Source organism: Syngnathus floridae, chromosome 6, assembly GCF_059516105.1.
Source record: "Syngnathus floridae isolate MCC-2025c chromosome 6, RoL_Sflo_1.0, whole genome shotgun sequence".
Taxonomy (NCBI): domain Eukaryota; kingdom Metazoa; phylum Chordata; class Actinopteri; order Syngnathiformes; family Syngnathidae; genus Syngnathus; species Syngnathus floridae.
Genome location: NC_142418.1, coordinates 12,128,140 through 12,147,738, shown reverse-complemented (window position 1 = coordinate 12,147,738; position 19,599 = coordinate 12,128,140). Strand labels below are relative to the sequence as shown.

The 19,599-nt window shown below is 39.9% G+C and overlaps 1 protein-coding gene across 2 annotated transcripts in view; it reads left to right on the top strand.

The window, feature by feature from the left end:
- The first annotated feature begins 576 nt into the window (after window positions 1-576).
- The window catches only part of itpr2 (inositol 1,4,5-trisphosphate receptor, type 2), a 44,272-nt gene continuing 25,249 nt past the window's right edge, over window positions 577-19,599 (top strand). For both annotated transcript variants that reach the window (XM_088378466.1, XM_088378465.1), the window contains exons 1-33: window positions 577-924; window positions 5,809-5,879; window positions 6,107-6,222; window positions 6,308-6,394; window positions 6,628-6,786; window positions 7,767-7,865; window positions 7,938-8,021; window positions 8,133-8,279; window positions 8,919-9,014; window positions 9,367-9,411; window positions 10,665-10,816; window positions 11,050-11,149; window positions 11,231-11,391; window positions 11,470-11,611; window positions 12,016-12,174; window positions 12,528-12,700; window positions 12,845-12,964; window positions 13,159-13,341; window positions 13,482-13,733; window positions 13,819-13,966; window positions 14,789-14,936; window positions 15,343-15,530; window positions 15,620-15,746; window positions 15,832-15,889; window positions 16,029-16,194; window positions 16,342-16,509; window positions 16,921-17,007; window positions 17,078-17,203; window positions 17,294-17,416; window positions 18,193-18,393; window positions 18,631-18,885; window positions 19,148-19,273; window positions 19,366-19,494. In XM_088378466.1, coding sequence (XP_088234592.1) covers window positions 833-924; window positions 5,809-5,879; window positions 6,107-6,222; window positions 6,308-6,394; window positions 6,628-6,786; window positions 7,767-7,865; window positions 7,938-8,021; window positions 8,133-8,279; window positions 8,919-9,014; window positions 9,367-9,411; window positions 10,665-10,816; window positions 11,050-11,149; window positions 11,231-11,391; window positions 11,470-11,611; window positions 12,016-12,174; window positions 12,528-12,700; window positions 12,845-12,964; window positions 13,159-13,341; window positions 13,482-13,733; window positions 13,819-13,966; window positions 14,789-14,936; window positions 15,343-15,530; window positions 15,620-15,746; window positions 15,832-15,889; window positions 16,029-16,194; window positions 16,342-16,509; window positions 16,921-17,007; window positions 17,078-17,203; window positions 17,294-17,416; window positions 18,193-18,393; window positions 18,631-18,885; window positions 19,148-19,273; window positions 19,366-19,494 — 4,488 coding nt within the window. In that variant the 5' untranslated portion in view covers window positions 577-832. The remainder of the gene's footprint in view (window positions 925-5,808; window positions 5,880-6,106; window positions 6,223-6,307; window positions 6,395-6,627; window positions 6,787-7,766; window positions 7,866-7,937; window positions 8,022-8,132; window positions 8,280-8,918; window positions 9,015-9,366; window positions 9,412-10,664; window positions 10,817-11,049; window positions 11,150-11,230; window positions 11,392-11,469; window positions 11,612-12,015; window positions 12,175-12,527; window positions 12,701-12,844; window positions 12,965-13,158; window positions 13,342-13,481; window positions 13,734-13,818; window positions 13,967-14,788; window positions 14,937-15,342; window positions 15,531-15,619; window positions 15,747-15,831; window positions 15,890-16,028; window positions 16,195-16,341; window positions 16,510-16,920; window positions 17,008-17,077; window positions 17,204-17,293; window positions 17,417-18,192; window positions 18,394-18,630; window positions 18,886-19,147; window positions 19,274-19,365; window positions 19,495-19,599) is intronic.

Below are 19,599 nucleotides of genomic sequence, written 5' to 3'. Positions count from 1 at the left end.
GTACAATGCAAGTTAATTAAATAGTTAAATTATTTTGTAAGCAGGGAAGTATTTCATTATTTTGTCAAGTTATCCAAATTAATAGCTATCTAATATAATTGATAGCAACAATTGTTATTGTTTCATAGGTCAGGGATTGTCAACCTGTGGTCCGCGGCTCTCTAGTGGTCCGTAGAGGTATTGCAGGTGGTCTGCGAAATTGGAAATGGAAAATAATTGTGACATTTTTAAAAATAAAATGGATTCATTATTTAGACTTGATTTATTTTCCAGCTAATTTTGTGAATCATTTACCCATCCAAATCATGGCAAATGTAGCTGACATTCCCAAAATAGACATACAGATGCAAATACATAGCCTGCATAGGTCTATCCTCCTTCGGTATCACCAAAGCAGTGTTCTTTTCTTTTCTTTTTGAATACTCTTGTGTGAGTAACTATACCAGCTCTGATTTAAAATGTCTGTCTATGATCCATTGAAAAGAAACGACGCGTGTTGTAGTGAGAGGGCTTGGTGTTAAGGAGAACTGAGCGGAATTTGCTCAGAGGCCTGACAGCAGCAGTCTCCGCCCCCTTGAAGTGGATGTGAAAAGCAGATCTCTGCCACTCTGACATACAGGAAGAAGTTCAATAAGGCTGACAGAAGACGCCACTTCGTTTGCAATACATTGGCACGTCCTTTGCTCTACTTGAATGGGCCAGCTGATCAAGTCGAACATGAAGAGGGAAGGTTGATGATCTGGACGAGCGCTGTGTAACGCGTGGATTACTTCAAGCAAAGACGTGTGGGGGGCAATGGGGGAAGTTTGAAGCAGATCATCACGTCTCCAAAATGTCAGACCACAGATCCAGTTTCCTTAACATTGGAGACATCGTGTCTCTCTACGCGGAAGGCTCGGTCAACGGCTTCATAAGCACTTTGGGGTACGTCGCTCCTCGTCGTTCCCTGTCTCTTTCAAACTCCGCAATCTGGATTTAACTCCAGTTCTTCTTCCACGTGTGTTTGTATGTCTCGCTCTCTTTTGCACTCCCACCCCGCTCTTTCTCGCAAAATCACACAAATATGTAAATGTGAAACCACAGTCGCTTGACGCAAATGTAACAGGTATGCAAAGCAGGAAGTCAAGTGCAAACGATTACGATCAACTTTCTTTTCCTTTTTGGCTCAGTCCCATTGAGGAGGAAGTGGCTGGCGCTTACCAGTGCCATGCTTCTTGCATGCTTCAAAACTCCCAACTTGACTGACATGATCATCAGCAGTCAACTCTAAAACAATACAGGGTGGAGACTGAAGACTCATGACACTTTACTCGTGACGTTTTCAATATTAGTTATTTTTTGCTAGTACATCACAATGCTCTTTTTATATGGAAAGAATACTGGGTTAGCAACCACTTAACAAGAGAACTACATCCAATACAAAGCTTGAAAAAATAACACTAGGAATGGACAAGTGCATATCAGGTGTCAGTCTGGGTTGATATGGGACTTATTTCAAGGTATCGGAAGTTTGTGAAGTACTCTGATACCAGCCACTGATGAGGCAAAAAAAAAAAAAAGTCTTCCTTACCTGTGGTTGCTACTCTATTTTACCTGTTTGACGCATTGATATGTATCACCATGTGTGTCAGAAAGACACAATTATCTGTCAATTTTGGACATTTTATGCATCATAAATAACAGAAGTATTAATACTTGGCATTGGTAATGGTCAACATACTCGGATTGGTCTGCAGAAAAAAAAAGTGGTTTTGTGGTAACCTACATGTTACCACAAAATGCAATTTTTACATAGAACGTTTCATCATCTTTGTTTAGCAATTTAAAATAGTGTTTTCCAACACTTTTTGAGCCAAGTGCCATGTTTATCGAAAGGAAAAAATATTCTGGTCATATACTAAAATAAAATAATCTCACATCAATTTACTCACAAGTTTACTGATTCTATGCCATCTAGTGGAAGAAGATTTAATTTGCATAGCATGTCACGTTGCTGGCAGAGATAGATGAACAAACAAATATAATCGAAAAATGTTCTGACCACTTTGGACCACATACCACGTGACAAGCCTTTTTTCCTGCTCTCCCGTATCGGTGTGAAAACAACACTGTGCAGGTCACTGCTATCTTGGAAAAATATTCATGCTAGGCCTAAACCAACAAAAAATATATTTACATCACAGTATGTGAATACCATGAATAGGGCTGTGGAATAAATTGAAGAAATATCGATCTCGATATCTGCTCAAGCAATATGCATATCACAATAAGTTTATTTTGGAATTGTACGCATCTAGCTGAATTTAACCAGTCAGACGCAAACTTAAATGTGCATCGCCATCCAATAGTTGAATATTATTTTGGATAAAATGCATTGAGCTTGCTTATTTTACATAATCACATATTGCATGTCTTTTTTTTTTCTTCTTCTTCATTCTTTCTAATATCGAGCTGGCTACAAAAAGTGAGTATTGGTCGTTTGTCTTTGAGATAATATGAAAAATACAGCAAACTTAGGAAACACCCATCTTAAGTCTGTTGCCCAGTTCTCAGTTGTTCCTGTCTACTTATTTCAACTCAGTCGTGATTGACTATGAATGGAAGTGAAACGATTAATCAATCAATCGACAACTATAACATACATAATATTGAATGTTTTAAGAGATTGAGTGGTGGTTTGTTTTTCAACATTGTTCTTTAACCAAGTCGTGCTGCCATGGACCATTAGCTCCAAATTTCCAGCTGCTATGAGCACCAGAGAAAAAAAAAGTCGGTTTAGCAATTTAATTCCAGTAATCTGATTGCACACCACAATTTTTGTTTAATCATTTTTCACTCCTACAATGCATTATCTCAATCAATTGTGTCATTTTTCAGTCTGCTCGTGACATCATATTCAAGGTGTAGTGGTTCAATGGACACATAGTGTAAGCATTTCAGGGTGGGATCTGAATCCTTCAAAATAAGTTGAAGAATGACTTTGCCCCACCCTCTCTTTCTCAATCGTGCCTTCTTTGTTCCTCAAAACAGTTTTTAAAACCAGATTTTTTAGCCATTTGTTCTTTTAATTTTAAATTTGATGTTTGTATTTTGCATTTGCTTTTGTTGTGTTCTTTATCATTTGGGTCCTGAGAGGGAACCACATTTCTAATTTAGCTCTTTTAAAAAAAACTTATTAAAAAATGTAAATTTAAAATAAATAAAATAAAAATGGTCTACACTATTTAGGTCTTCAATATGGAATTTCACAGAGAAGGCTCCTAATATTGAATAACACCGATGTTAATGCAAACAGACAAACAGGAACAGTAAATATAAAAGTGTCCATGATTTGATTGTATGGCTAAGCAGTAAAATACATTTCCCAAACAAGAGCTCTTAACCCATTGAGGCAAAGAGCCCAACCCCTGTGAGCACACTTTAAGGTGAGCTGGGCGTAGTGCCTTTGTTTGCATTGATTAACATGAAATCTCTTCACCCCTTACACACCTTTACAGTCCAAACAGCCAGAAGGTCATTAGAAGTTGACCCGGAGCCATCTGGCCTGATTCATCTGAGCCTTTTCCAACTTGGATTTTGTTCTCTAATTTGATGCTGTCATCCTTCACTCTTGTGATAACTGCCTTTGTGCCACAGTCTGAACCTGACAGAAACAGACAGAATGACAAAGGTGGTAGCAATTGACAGCAGCTCCTAAATCATCATTTAAAAAAAAAAAAAAAACCATTCTAAGCTGCCACAAGTGTAAAGCTAAGCCTTGTTAAAATATGAAAGTTGCTCTCTTTTGGTCTTCTTTAAAGAACGCACTTTGTTGGGGTTTCCTCTTTTTACAATCATAAATATGCTCAGAAGTAATTCATCCATGGTAGTGTGATGATGATTGATCCCAATTTAACTTTTCTGGAATGTTTGGATCTGAATAGAATTTTGCTTTACTGGTGCCAGACTTTCTTTTATTTTTTTTCTTTGCTGCATGCTGTAAGTCTTCTAAGTTTGTCATCGGTGCTCTACTTAGTCAACAGGTTGAAGCATGCAACAGCAGGCCTGTGTGGTGTAAAATATTCTCCACGTGCAATGTGTTTCTTCTTTCCCCCTTCCTTTTCCTCGCCACAACTCTGAATATTTTTCAGTTCTCCCTTTTCTATCTTGTTTCACTGCATTTAACGCCGTCTTCTGGGCTATAATTAGCTCCTGTGTGTCCAGCCTGGTTTCTTTATCTGTGGTTCATGGTTAACCCAGTTACAGAGCAAACCGGACACACTGATTGCGATCGTCAAAGCTCCTCCTCTGTACTCCTTTCTCTGTGGATATGCGTTATTTCTTTGTGAGCTTTTGGCACTTTACTGTTCCCTTATGGAAGTCATGGAATGAATAAGAGAGAGCCGTGCTTATTGAAGCAGTTTGCAGCATTGCATGAATTGGGTGAATTGTGCTTTGCATTACAGCAGAATGAGTGGTTTTGCTTGTTCTTTTCAGCCTTTGTATATTGGGATTGAATTACATACTTTTTGATGAGAAATACAGCCAGTGGCAGTGTCGCAAAGATAATGCACCAATAAAACTGTCAATATTCACTGACCACACCTTAACAATGTAACGACCTCCATCCATGTAGAGCAGGGGTGTCAAACTCATTTTTTTCACGGGCCGCATTGTTGTCATAGCTTCTTTCGGAGGGCCATTATGACTGTCAACCCAAATAAATGTATGAGCACCTCATATTATATACAGTAAAAGCTACAAAACAAATTGACAAATAACTCGTTTTCAAATCAGATGAGTAAAAGCTGGTCAAATATTAAACAAAAAGATATTAAAAGTGAAGACAATTTGCAATTGTACTAATGACACACGAATTTATGCACAATTTGTCTTCGCGGGCCACATAAAATGATGTGGCGGGCCGTATCTGGCCCCCGGGCCTTGAGTTTGACACCTGTGATGTAGAGAATGGCATAATAAGCTGCTAAGCGATTAAGAATTCAGTTAGTTGTGTGCAATTATGTAATTGTTTATTAGTGGGCTATCATGGGCTAATCATTTTGAGCATGTATACTTCGTATTGCACATTCTTTTTGGATGAAAAATAGTCCGTGAGTTTCTTTTTTGTGTCTGCATACTTGGCTGTCCCTGCCGCCATTGTGTGGTAAATGTCATGCACTCCTGCTAAAAAACTGTCAAACGTCTACTCGCTACATGAGCTGTATGAGCTAAATGTTTGTTTTGTTCAATGAATTTTGTGCAGGTTTAGAACTGCAGTTCATCAAACTGTCATAAGTCATACACCAGCAGTTAAATAAAATACTCACTATAAATCTCAATTTACAGCATGTACAGTCATCAAAGCAAACTAAAGCTTATCGCCATTGCCAGGGCATTAATGTTATACTTTTTGTTCTATAAAATCAAATCAAAATGATGCTGCTGCCAACAATTGTAATTTATCTGACCAAACTACAAACACAATATTTAATGCAACATTTCTAAATGAATACCACTTTACACATTTTTAAATGGATGACCCTTGACACAGCTCATTAGTGCAGGAGTGTCTCGAATTGTAGCCCAGTCATTAGCAATGTTGACTTTCTAATCAACACTGAACAGTTTCCTCTCGTGGCAACATCCCACTGTTGCTCGCTTTAGTAGCCTTCAATGGACGAACAAGAACTATGCACCCGCTTGATAACGGAAAGCAAAAATATGTTAACGCCAGGCACGCACTTTCATGGCTAGTGTACAATAATAATAGCCGCAAGGACACCAGTAACGATGTTGAGTGCACTTCTTTTGCTCTTTTTTTTGCAGTCTTGTCGATGACAGATGTGTAGTCCAGCCTGATGCAGGAGACTTGGCAAACCCTCCCAAAAAATTCAGAGGTATGTGGAATTGAGCTCACTCATAAAAATCACTCGGGATGCACTATGTGCTTCTGTGAGTGCTTTTTATGTGTCATTGTTACTCCAGTGATGTTTTGTTGCATTTAGCTGACTCTTCTGGCCTCTGCTGGGTAAACAAACATGACCTCCAACTAAAGTGCACTTTTGCCATAATCAAAGGCAAGTAACACCAGCATGCCTGACTGCTTTGTTCGTTTACTTTACAGATTGCCTCTTCAAGGTGTGTCCCATGAACAGGTACTCTGCCCAGAAGCAATTTTGGAAGGCAAAACAAGGGAAACAAGGGAGCAACACACAAGCAGACTTATTCAAGAAATTACAGGTTAAACTTCAGGCAGCCCACATCATCCGTTAAATATCTTATATGCATGCCTTATAACGAATCCTCAACTGTTGTTGCTTCCCAGCATGCAGCAGAGCTTGAGCAGAAGCAGAATGAATCTGAAAACAAGAAGCTCCTTGGAGAAGTTGTCAAGTACAGTAATGTTGTCCAGGTACAGTCAGTCTGCAATTCAAGTTGTCCTTCACTCCACAACCTGCTTTTCTTTATCGTGTTAATCGTGGCTTGTCACTATAGTTGCAATCGGCTCCAGTAATCATTCCTCATGTATGTAATTAAATTGCTTTAATTTAATAAGGGCAGGTTGTGCTTTAACTGGTTTTCCATGGAATTGAGATTTGACATTATACTGTCAGCCTGTGAACGTGCCTAATTCCTGCTTCTCAGCTCCTGCACATCAAGAGTAACAAGTACTTGACAGTAAACAAGCGTCTCCCTGCCTTGCTGGAAAAAAATGCCATGCGAGTTTCTCTGGACCCGGCTGGGAACGAGGGCTCCTGGTTCTACATTCAGCCTTTCTGGAAGCTGCGCAGCGAAGGAGACAATGTAGGTGCCCATCTGCTCGCGCTTGTCATTTCTACAGACACTAACAATACGCCCAAATGGAAACTCTCGCTGTCTTCTAGACTGTCCCGTTCCATTGACTTTTCTTATTTTGTCCCTCTTCTCTGGCTTTAGCATCCTGTGGTTAAAGGTATTGCTCTTGTTTGTGCATGACCATTGATCTTTAGTGGCTGAGATCGGAAGACGCATGGTTAGACAGGTTTTCTTGCCACTCTAATCCATTTGTCACTAGTTATGCTTCACTTTGTTGTAAATACACCAGCGCAGAAATATAAACACAAAACCACAGTGTGCTTGAGAGTTGATAGCATGATTTTGTTTTTTTTAAGTTCTCCAATTAAAGAAAAACACCAAATGCAATGATTTGCAAATTCTTGTCCACTCCTCCATTAGTTAGGTTTTACTGATATGTAAAGCTATTTTTTAGATACAAGAGCTTCCCGTGACCCTGCAGAATAGATAATGCAATGGTGAGGATACTTAAAAAGAAAAAAAAAAAAGGCAACAAATTCTTATGCAAAGGACACTAATGGAGAACTTGATAAAATGGGATAAGGTTGAAAATAATGTTAGTTACAGTTTGCCAAGAACATTTGATATTCTGCTGCGCCACAATCTATAATATTGTCAAATGATTCTGATATTTATTATTATCCCTGCTGTTCCTTTACTCTTATATTGTATTTATTTATGACATAGCGCTGGAGAGCATGAGCTGTGACACCCCATATGCTGCACTCATGTCCACGTCGCTGGGTTGGACATACTCGTACAAACATACTGACATAGTGTTTGCAGTGTGCATGTCTTTACTTTACCCTCTTGCACACAACACCTCAAAAAGGGGAGAGGGTGGGATGTTTTCAGGCCTTTGCATGGAGAAACATTGGCCGTCGTTTACATTGGGATGTTTCGAACTAAATTTCTGTTGAAAAACGAATGTCTCCAATTTGATTATGAAGGTGGTGCTTGGAGACAAGGTGGTGCTGATGCCAGTAAATGCGGGGCAGCCTCTTCATGCCAGTAATATCGAACTGCTAGACAACCCTGGCTGCAAAGAGGTGGGACCAGGATTCTATGAACTTTGCAAGTTTGGCTGGGGGTCACCTGCTCACCTCTGCTTGGCGTTGCAGGTGAATGCGGTCAGCTGCAGCACGAGCTGGAAGGTCACATTATTCATGAAGTTTAGTGACTACAAGGAAGACATCCTGAAAGGGGTTTGTTCTATTACTGCCATTTGTGTGTGTGTGTGGATTTTAATGAAACTGTTTGAATGTATGTGCTTAAGAATAGTGTGCTGTGTCATGTATGCGTGTGCCTTCTCCCAGGGAGATGTGGTTAGGCTCTTCCACGCGGAGCAGGAGAAGTTTCTGACCTGTGACGACTACAAGAAAAAACAGCATGTCTTCCTGCGTACCACATTGCGACAGTCTGCCACCTCTGCCACCAGCTCCAAGGCTCTCTGGGAAGTGGAGGTAAGACATAAATAGATCAAGTTTTTAAAAAAAAAAAAAAAAATCATGATTTAGTATTTTAACTTGTGTGGCCAGCTAGTACTTTTAGTTTTAATGCTTTTTGTAGCTTTATAAAGAGTTTGTTGTTTATCACCCCACATTTTAATTCTATCTTTACTTGTAGTGAAATTTCCTCAGTTTCAGGATAAAGTCATTTGCCACAATTTACTTGATTTACAAATTCAGCCACAAACGCCAAATGACTGTCAATCACGGTGCCATTCTAAATATCCACATCCAGCAAAGCCTTGAATTTACAATAGCATGTAGATTATAGGTTGCCAACATCAGGATCTAATATGGTCGTACTCTCATGGTCCGCTAGTTCAGTGTTGATTTCTTTTTGGGTTTTTTTAATGCTCTGAGGCCACAGTTACTACTACTACTTATAGACTATATGTCTTGATTTTAGCATTGGCATTCACTGTGAGATGGATTTTAAAAACAGCACTAAAATTTAGCATGGACTCTATTTTGACCAGGATGAAAGTCTGGCATCCTGCCACAACAAATGTAATTTACAATGGAAACAAAACTTGATGATTTTCTCATGCTTCTCTGTTTTTCTTTCTTGTTTTCATACCCACCCCCTCTTTCCAGGTTGTTCACTATGACCCCTGCAGAGGTGGGGCTGGTCAGTGGAACAGTTTGTTTCGTTTCAAGCACCTCGCTACTGGCAATTACCTCGCAGCGGAGGTGAGGCGAACATACTTTTGTTTTTTTGTTTTAGGACATAGCAAAGGAATGACCAATAAAGTGGTATTGTATTGTTTTTTATTACTTACTGCAAAGCATCATACTGGATAATTAAATCCAACTATACATCTTTTGTTTTTATTGTATTTTTTTTTTCATTATGTTATTAACTTTTGTTAACCTTGTGTAAGCAATCTTAAGTAGGATGATACTGTGCTGTAGGTGGCAGTGTTTCCTTTGGTACAGGCAGCGTCCAGTCTTTACTGCAGTTTTGGTTAATGTTTAGTCCTAACCAAATTAAGATGAGAAAAGTCTTTCCTTGAAGTCACTTTTCATTTTTCTTTCTCTGCAGGAAAACCCTGAATTCAAAGTCAAATCATTGGAGCCTATAGGAGAGGTAGGTTTGTCCCATGATGACATTGAGCTTCAAAATAGCATACGAGTAATCTCACCCTTGCACCATGTTGGTAATTTATGGAAAAGGAGTTTGGACACTTTATAGATAACGTCGGACCGCAAGAGAATGAGTCATGAGAAGAAGTTGTTTCTCTCAACTCCAGGTCCCCCCTCTGTCTCGTTATGCAATTTTGCACGCTCTCACAACACGCACGCGCACGCACACTACTCCTATTCTATAGCTAGATTCTTAAGCCCCTAGCTACCTTGCCCATTTGTATTCAGGCAGTGAGCGCACACACAAACTGTCTCACCCTCACACACTTTTTTTATGCCCACGCTGAATTTCAGACACACAGGGGGCTCCTTACATAACGTCTGTGTGTGTGTGTGTGGTGGCAGCGGGGGTACTCTGTGAAATGGGTGGGAAGGGTAGAAGACGTGCTGTCTGCTCCGCTCTGCTCGTCTGTGATAAGCTGAGGGGGTGAGTCACCAGTGGACTTGGTGGGGGTTTGGGGGTGTCGGTGTATCGAAGCTGTGTAAAGGCACCTCCCTTCCTATTAACATGCAAACAGCAGTAAGGTGGAGTTAACTCATTAACGTCTGCATGCTAATACTTCTTCAGTATGAGCAACTTTCCATATCACTGTCTTCTTAAAATAATAGCGCAAGTCATTTCTTGACCATCAAATACTGATGAAATTATAGGAATGTGTATGTATATAACTAATTGTATATAACGAATGATGTACCCGATTTTAAAAGGGGAGTCTGGCATCCTGAGATGTTTAAGACAAAGAAAATATTTTTTTTTGCAAATATGACAACATGCAAATCTCTTAGCCTTCGCTTGGATTCTGACAGCATCTGTCTAATGTTCAAGAGCAGATTTAGAGTTGGCTTATCAGTAACTGTGTTCTCTGAGTGGACAGACGGTGAGACACAGCTAAATACGTATAATCTCACCTTGAGTTCTCGAGATTTCTTGTGTATTTTCTAAAACTGAAAAAAAAAACATCTGAATTTGCTTGTGCATCTGTTGCACGTGATTACAATTAACATGTAATGTATCAATTATTAAATCAAAATATTACAATTATTTTCCATTTCCAATTTCGCGTGCCATCTGCAATACAGCTATGGACCAGTAGAGAGCCGCGGACCACTGGTTGACAATCCCTGAGTTAAATTAAAATTTCCATTCACAATACCTACACGCCAATGTTACTGACCTCTGGGTGTTTGTTGTTGCAGAATGAGACAGATTCTGTGTATTCCAAGAGAAAGCATCAAGCTGCAGACAGAATTGCCTTTACACTGGTTTCTGTCAAACATGGCAATGACATCGCGTCCATCTTTGAGCTGGATGCCACCACGCTGCAGCGGGCAGACTGCCTGGTACCCAGGTCAGTATCTTACAAGTGACTTCCGCTTTTGTCATAAAAGCAGAAAGACACGGACAGACTGGCATGGACACTGGTGGAGAGACAGTGACGGTCAGACATGGATGGACGGATAGATATATAAACTGTGGTTGCCTGAGTGTGTTTGTTCAAATTAGAATAGTTTAGCAACAGTAATATGGAATTTATAAAAGCCTTTCTCGATGTGAGACTTCACCTTATCAACTGTTTCATAGAAACTCTTACGTGAGATTGAGGCACCTGTGCACTAACACATGGGTGACCAGCACCAACGTGCCCATTGATGCAGAAGAGGAGCGTCCAGTCATGCTCAAGGTTTGCCTATCTATGCTCACAGCCAATTACTGTGAAGTGACCTCAGATAAATGTCAGCATTTCTTGCGGTTCTCGCAATAGATTGGCACCTCTTTCACTAAAGAGGATAAGGAAGCTTTTGCTATTGTATCCGTTCCCTTTTCGGAAGTCCGAGACTTGGATTATGCCAATGATGCCAGCAAAGTACTCGAGGCCACTGTGAGGAAGCTTCAATATGGAAACATTGCTCAGAATGAGAGAAGGTAAAGTCCAGTAGGGTCACAAACTTGTGTTTTGTGAGTTCGAAATTTCATGTTTTTGTCCCTGAATGTTCTTTGCAGGTTTTTGACAAAGCTGCTGGAAGACCTGGTTTTCTTCGTATGTGTGGTTCCAAACAATGGCCAGGAGGTTCTGTCCGTGGTCACTTCCACACCTAACCGAGAGAGACAGAAATTGATGAGAGAACAGAACATCCTCGCTCAGGTCAGCACATACAGTACATCTCAACAGTTTCCTTCACACGCTTGCACGTGTATTTTCTAAGGCTGATTTACATGGATAAAGTGACTTAATTCAAATTTCTCCAAAGGGCAGTTTGGCGTTTAGGAAATAAACAACAAATAGAGGAATATGATATCCGTGATTCTTACAGTATTTTTTTTTTCTTCTGAACAACAAATAAGTGAGCCATTTCAGCATTATTTAAGATTGTTCATGCCTTTTTAACAGTTCAGGCAATGCAGGTTGATCTGTTCATGAAAAAGGATGTGCAGTGCAAATAATAATAAAAGAAATGATTTGTGACATTATTACTAGAGCATGTACTATATCTAAGTCATAAAAGGATGTGAAAGGTGCATTGATTCATCCAGCTGTTTGTTTCTCAGATCTTTGGTATCCTCAAGGCTCCATTCACAGACCAGGGTGATGGCCCCATGTTGAAATTAGAGGATTTGGGAGACCAGCGCTATTGCCACTTTAAGTATATGCTGAGACTCTGCTACAGAGTGCTGCGACACTCTCAGCAGGACTATCGCAAAAACCAGGCACGTCTTAATGTGTTGAGTTCAGACACACAGGTATTCAAGGTTGTCTAAGGATACTTGGAGAGTTTGTAAAACTTCTACCAGAATGTCTACAGTAAGAGGAAAAAAAAAAAAAAAGGGTTGCTGGGATATTGGGCTGCTGGACATATGACATCAATTAGAAACCTGATACCTCACATCAGTCTTAATTGACTGCACTTTGAAAAGTGAAATTAATCAATTAACGAGGCGGATGGAAAATTAGTTTTTTAATTACCAAACCAAATAATTTCATAAATATCACTGTGCTTTTTGTCCCATTACATATTATTAATTCAATAATATGTATGCTATTTTTGATTCTATTCATGTAGGAGTATATAGCAAAAAAGTTCTCAATCATGCAGTCTCAAATTGGATATGAGATTCTGGCTGAAGATACCATCACTGCTCTGCTGCACAACAACCGCAAGCTCTTGGAAAAACACATCACAGCCAAAGAGATTGAAACATTTGTCAGCCTTCTAAGACGGAATAGAGAACCCAGGTATGACATGGTTATCTCTCACACCTCAACAGCTAAGGAAGTAAAAAAAGAATTGAACACTTTGCTGTATACTTGTAGAATTGTATGACCTTAAAGATATTTTATTTTATTTTATTGAACTTAACAAGTAAATTGTTCTTTCAGATTCCTGGATTATCTCTCCGATCTGTGTGTGTCCAATAAGACGGCCATTCCTGTCACACAGGAGCTGATTTGCAAATTTGTGCTTAACCCCGCCAATGCAGATATCCTTATCCAGACAAGGTGAGTTACACCATGTGGGATTTATATTACTTAAGTCTTACCTGCGAATGTAGTATTTTTCTCATTTTGCACTGTATGTTTATTTACAAAAGGAAATGTAGCCACCGTTGTCTCCTTTTTCAACCAGCATTTCCCACAAATAAAGCATCTTAATGTCAGGATGTTTTGTAACAACTAGTCTTTGTCACATCCAGACTAATCCAAAATACCGAGACCCCCCTGGAGTCCTCTTTGATGCAGGAGGATGGAGAAGAGGAGGAGGTTTGGCTCTACTGGATCGACAGCCACAAGGAGCCTCACGGCAAATCTATCCGCCATCTGGCTCAGGATGCCAAAGGCAACCATAAGATGGATGTAGATATCGTCACTTACTACAGGTGGCTGTTACTTCCCTGATCTGCTAAAGGTTTTTTTTTTTTGCCCTGTGGAGAAATGATAAAAAAAAAAGGACTAGAGAGTTTTTTTTACTGCAGAATACCAGCCTTTTTCTAATCACTCATTTATTTCCTGTTGTCAGGTATCAGCTGAACCTGTTTGCTAAAATGTGCCTGGACCGTCAGTACCTTGCCATCAATCAGATCTCCTCTCAACTTCCTGTGGATCTCATCTTGCGCTGCATGTTTGATGACTGCCTGCCCTACAACCTGCGAGCATCCTTCTGCCGCCTCATGCTACATATGCATGTGGACCGTGACCCACAAGAAGCTGTGGTTCCCGTGCGCTATGCACGTCTCTGGACTGAGATCCCATCCAAGATCACCATTCATGAGTGAGCATCAGACGTGTGATGACATCATGGCGTGAGCATACGTTGCGAAGCATAACCCGCCTATTATTGTTGTGTATCTCCGCAGGTTTGAATACGAGTCGGCAGATACCTCGAGAGAGGAGATGAAGAGGAAGTTTGCACCCACCATGGAGTTTGTTGATGAATACCTTAAAGACGTGGTCAGCCAACCTTATCCATTTGGGGAAAAAGACAAGAATGAACTTACTCTAGAGGTATAATAAGCCTGATAAGTTGCAAAGCAAATCCTATACACGTAAATTAATTCTACAATTGTGCAGTACGTACTCGCAATGTGTTCAAATATCTGTTGTATATGTAGATATATTTTTGGACTACCATAAATTCTGATAGTGCTCTGTATTTATAAAACATTTTTTAAAGGTAGAGTATGCATCTTTCAAATTGCTCGCAAAATTTGAGTATAATCTGTCCTCGCACACTTGTATAAAACAAGAACGTACTCATTCACCAACGTTAACACAAGGTAGCTGTTCGTTCAATTAAAAGTATAAAAGAGCTTGAGTTTATCAAGTTACCTGACAAATTGGTGAGAACAGTGACGTTGTGTTTGCACCATCGTTCGCATCTGGGACATCACTATTATATACGTGTGTTGACCCTAGAGTAGAGGTACCTTTTCCTTGTTTTGAACTTGCAGAGTTCAATAATCTGGGCAAGAAGCGAAGGTTACGACTGTAATTACGGTTCTATTTCATGCCAGGACTTGGGGCTTAAATGTTTGAATCATGAGTGACACGTCACGTTTGATTGGCTGGTATTGTCGCACCATGACGACATCACTTGAAAATAATGTTAAAAATTCGAGGCAAAAGATAATCCTACTGTCGACAAGTTTTACTACAAAGTGTTTCGAAAAGGCATACTCCACCTTTAAGGAAAAGAACTGAATTTCATATCTTTTAAGCATGTGTTGCGCCACCTACAATGTCTTTAGGCTTAAATAGAGCACACAAATTACTTTCCTATTGTACATTTTTGAATGGCTTTATTTTATTTACCCTTCTCTCTTCTAGGTGGTGAATCTGGCTCGTAACCTGGTTTACTTTGGTTTCTATAGCTTTAGTGAACTCTTACGACTCACCCGCACTCTACTGGCCATACTGGATATTGTTCAACACCCGCTCACTTTCATGAACAAGCTCACCAAAAGTCCGGAGGCTGGTGCGTGTTCCTACTGCTGATTTTATTTTACTGCCTTGGTTATTTTTATTTATTCATTCTTTTTAGTCTGATTAGCTCCTCACATAGACCTCGGTGCAGTCAGCATGGGTTCAATTCCCTCTCAGTTCCAGTGTGAATCTGAGACTTGTCTTTCCCTATTTATGCCCTACCACTGACTCGTAACCAGTTCACGGTGTAATCTGCTTCTTGCCCAAAGTCAACTGGAAGTTCCATGAAAAAATGGATTGATGGTCAGCCCATCAAAGCATTTAAAATGTAGTCATTTTTATAAATTATTGAAACAGTAGCTAATTATCTGGTGGACAAATGTGGCTTGTCTGAAACATACGTATGTACTATGTAAACAAATCCTAGACAGATGTGTGAATGTGGTCGTCTCCTCCAGGTAATAATGTCCTGCGTACGATCCACGGTGTTGGAGAAATGATGACCCAGATGGTGATGAGTCGAGGTGTGCCACAAGGGCTGCCTGACACGCCTCCTTCACTGCGCTACGGCAAAGGACACATGCTTCTGGACACTGGGGACGTCATGGTGATGGACACTAAGCTAAAGATCATAGAGATCCTGCAAGTATGAATTCTCGTGTCAGTGGGCAAAGAGTTATCTGATGCAAATTCATCCGTTGAATAATTTGGGTGTATTTTCACTTCTCTTGGTAGTTCATCCTGAGTGTGCGGCTGGATTACAGGATCACATATTTGCTGTCCATCTACAAGAAAGAGTTTGGAGAGAAGACCGTAGCAGAGAACGTTGTTTCACAAACTGATATGCTCCTCATCACGACGCGTAAGATGTCTTTTGAGATTTGTGTTTAGTCATTAGATGTCACTTCTCCAGCTGAAATGCTCCACTGTACACGTTGTGTCTCCAGCTCCTGAGCCTGACATTGATGAGATTGTGACTAAAGCAGAGAGCATGTTTGCTGGAAGGTAGGTCAAATATCTATCGTCGCTCGTTACTAACGCCCTTTATACTTTCAATAAAACCAAAGAAAATGATACCAATGCTTCTTGTGTATAATGCTCATCACTCTCTGCACCTGAGAATTAAATTTTCCGCTTATCTCAGCTCTGACTTAAGTGCAGTGGAGCTTGATGATGAAGGTGGCCGAACGTTCCTGAGGGTTCTGATCCATCTCATGATGCAAGACTATCCTCCGTTGGTATCTGGCTCACTGCAGCTCATCTTCAAACACTTCAGTCAGCAAGCTGAAGTGCTGCAGGCCTTCAAACAGGTACACAAGCATCTGTCTGGCTCAGCTGAAACGTTTTGGTACGAGTTAATTAAGTACAGTGTTTTCTTAAAGGATTTATATGAGTATTGTTAGATATTATTGCTGCTGGTGCTTCATTAATTTCCTGTGTGTCTGTGTATATTCCAGGTCCAACTCTTAGTTTCAGAGCAGGATGTGGAGAACTACAAGCAAATTAAGGCTGACCTTGACCAACTGCGTCTAACTGTTGAGAAATCAGAACTGTGGGTGGAGAAGAACGGAGTCTACAACAGTGAAGACCTTGGCGACAGACCGGGCAAAGAACAACTCATAGAGGTAAATAAAAGGGTACCCACAACAAAGTTGAAATATTACAATTGCGATGACAGTAACATTTCCCAACCTTTATTGAGGCAAGGTACATTTTATCCTTTTTTTTCCTACATTTTCATATATTTAGCAATACAGTTCAGACATTGTATTGAAAAAATAAAAACTCAAATCAATAGGCTGTCATTACTTTGGCCTTCAAAACTATTCAAAGAAAGAACCTATAATAAAAAATTTATGTATTATAAAATTAATGTTGTCCAAAGTCATTCTGGTGTCGCATGTTTATTTTGACAAACAAAAGTGTTCATGAAAATCCTCAAAATTGAATGTTCCCGATGAAAGGGGGGTGGTATCTTTGAGTATGCAAATAAAATTGCCAAGTTTTAATTACTGATTTTCTTTGTCTCTTGCCAGGAGACTGGACTGAGCATTGTCCTTGATGGGAACCATAAACCTCAAATAGACAGCAACAAGGAAAACAACTACAACATTGTCCAAGAGGCAGGTTGTCTCAAGATTGGATATCTAGCTGGCAGATGTCAATTGAGTGTTCTTTGTGTCTCATATGTAGATCTTGCTACGTCTCAGTAAGCTGTGTTACCATGGTAAAAAGATCCGTACGCAGCAGCAGAGACTTCTGAAAAACATGGGGGCTCATACTGTCGTGCTGGACCTGCTTCAAATCCCCTTTGAAAAAGTGAGCATTAACCACAACTGCGGAGTGACTTGTCTCAACCTGCCTGGCCATATCTCCCATCACCTCTCTTGATTTTTTTTTCCCCCCCAGAATGATGAGAAGATGAATGAAATCATGACCCTGGCACATACATTTCTGCAGAACTTCTGCAGAGGGAATCATCAGAACCAATTTCTGCTTCATAAACACATCAATCTTTTCCTTACTCCAGGGGTGGGTATGATTGTGACTAACTGCAATCATATTTAGGGAAGCATTAGAATAAAACTGAAAAAGGCATTTTATCTACAAAATTTAAAGGTGTACTATGTCATTTTTAAAACTTGCTGGCAAACCTCAAATGTAGCTTAACATTACCGTCCAATTGGTTCGAATCACTGGCACTGCCCCTAAAGACAATCATTTGTCTTAAGGAGTGTCTATTTTCATTCATTTTGCCGCTAAGTGTAGTTCAGTAAGTGCGAGGGGGCTGGGTTCTTAGCCGGTTCAATCAGACTGAGAGTGCGTGTGGGCGGCGTTCTTGGAAAAGTGATTGACATGTTATTTTGTCACTCTGACGGTCACTACAACCTGTGATTGGCCAAGTTTGACACACTGTGTCAAGTTTAGAAATAAATTGGTCCGTTCCGTCTGTACAGTGGTACACATACTCTTGAAACTGCTCCGAGATTACGACACTAATACGCACTCTAAACATTCTGTGCAGGTTATGTCTTAAATGTAAGCATGGATAGCAACACTCAGGTCGACTATGATAGAAATTTGAGTGACATTCAAAAACAAATATTTTTATCAGAATTGCAAGACATCAAGTTTTGCTACTTGGTATCAGTGAATATTCTAATGTCAGTACGTGTACTCTGGAAAAAATATTTTAGTGCGCACCACTACTTAGTATATTGTCCTGTAACATTTTTTAAAACGTTACAGTGAAAAACCTCTGTTATTTTTCATAAGACTGAAATATGACTTTTTTTGTTTCTCAACAGTTACTCGAAGCTGAAACAATGCGTCACATCTTTATGAATTACTACCAGCTGTGCAATGAAATCAGCGACCGCGTAGTTCATCACTTTGTTCACTGCATTGAAACGCATGGGCGCCATGTTCTGTACTTGAAGTTCCTACAAACCATTGTGAAAGCTGAAGGAAAATATGTGAAGAAATGTCAGGACAAAGTTATGACTGAGGTGAGGGATCAGTCTATGAATATTCATCTTGTATTTTCTTCTGCAGTGTGTCAATTAGACATTATAAACCATTTGTCCGCTTCCTGTGTAAAGCGCATCATGTTCAGTAAAACTCATTAATTCATCATTTGTTACTGCAAATATTGTAATTAGCAATGTTCTCAAATAACTAGTAGGTTGAGGTCCTCAAGCTTGTGATAATAAAAGGAAAGGTGTTCTTTCTTGTTCATCTTGCAGCTTGTGAACAACGGGGGCGAGGATGTCCTGGTGTTCTACAATGACCGCTCCTCGTTTCCAGTCTTGCTCCAGATGATGGCCTCCGAGCGTGAGCGCACCGATGAAGATGGCGCTCTGGCTTACCATAACACGCTTGTGGAGCTGCTTGCTGCCTGCACTGAGGGCAAGAATGTCTACACTGAGCTGAAATGTAACTCTTTGCTACCACTGGATGACATTGTCAAAGTTGTGACAGATGTCAATTGCATCCCAGAGGTAAAGTCTCCATTGTTCATCTGCTCAATCGTTGTTTAAATATGAAAATGTATTGCGCTGCCTTTGATTATAAATACAAAGTCCGGTCATGCCAAGCCAGAACTATGCAGAAAGCCTTTTCATAGGTCACCAAAGCAAACTTTTATCATACATCAACTTCACAAATCTTAAACATCTTGAGCAGAGCAATTAATAAAACAATGGGCCAAAAGATGGATATGTTTAGCTAAATGTTTTCATTCTTCTCTTTTCCTCCTAACAGGTGAAAACTGCATATGTGAACTTTGTCAATCACTGTTATGTAGACACAGAAGTCGAAATGAAAGAAATCTATACCTCCAATCATATCTGGAAGCTGTTTGACAATATCCTGGTTGATATGTCCAGAGTAAGGCTCATATTTCAAGTCGCAATTCGGTTCACAATTTCGTTGTGTTCAACGAAAGGACCAGCTAAATCATACTCTATTTGTATCTCTAGGTATGTAACACTACCACAGACCGGACCCATGCCGATTTGGCCCTTGAGAAGTATGTGACGGAGACAGTGATGGCCATCATCACTGGGTTTTTTAGTTCGCCATTTTCTGTCAACCACTCCAACCTTCAGGTATACTTAAATACATAAAGTACATAGTGAAACAAAATATGGGACGAATAACCCGCTGCCATTCATTTAGTGACAACTGGTAATATGCAGTGATTTTATTAGGAG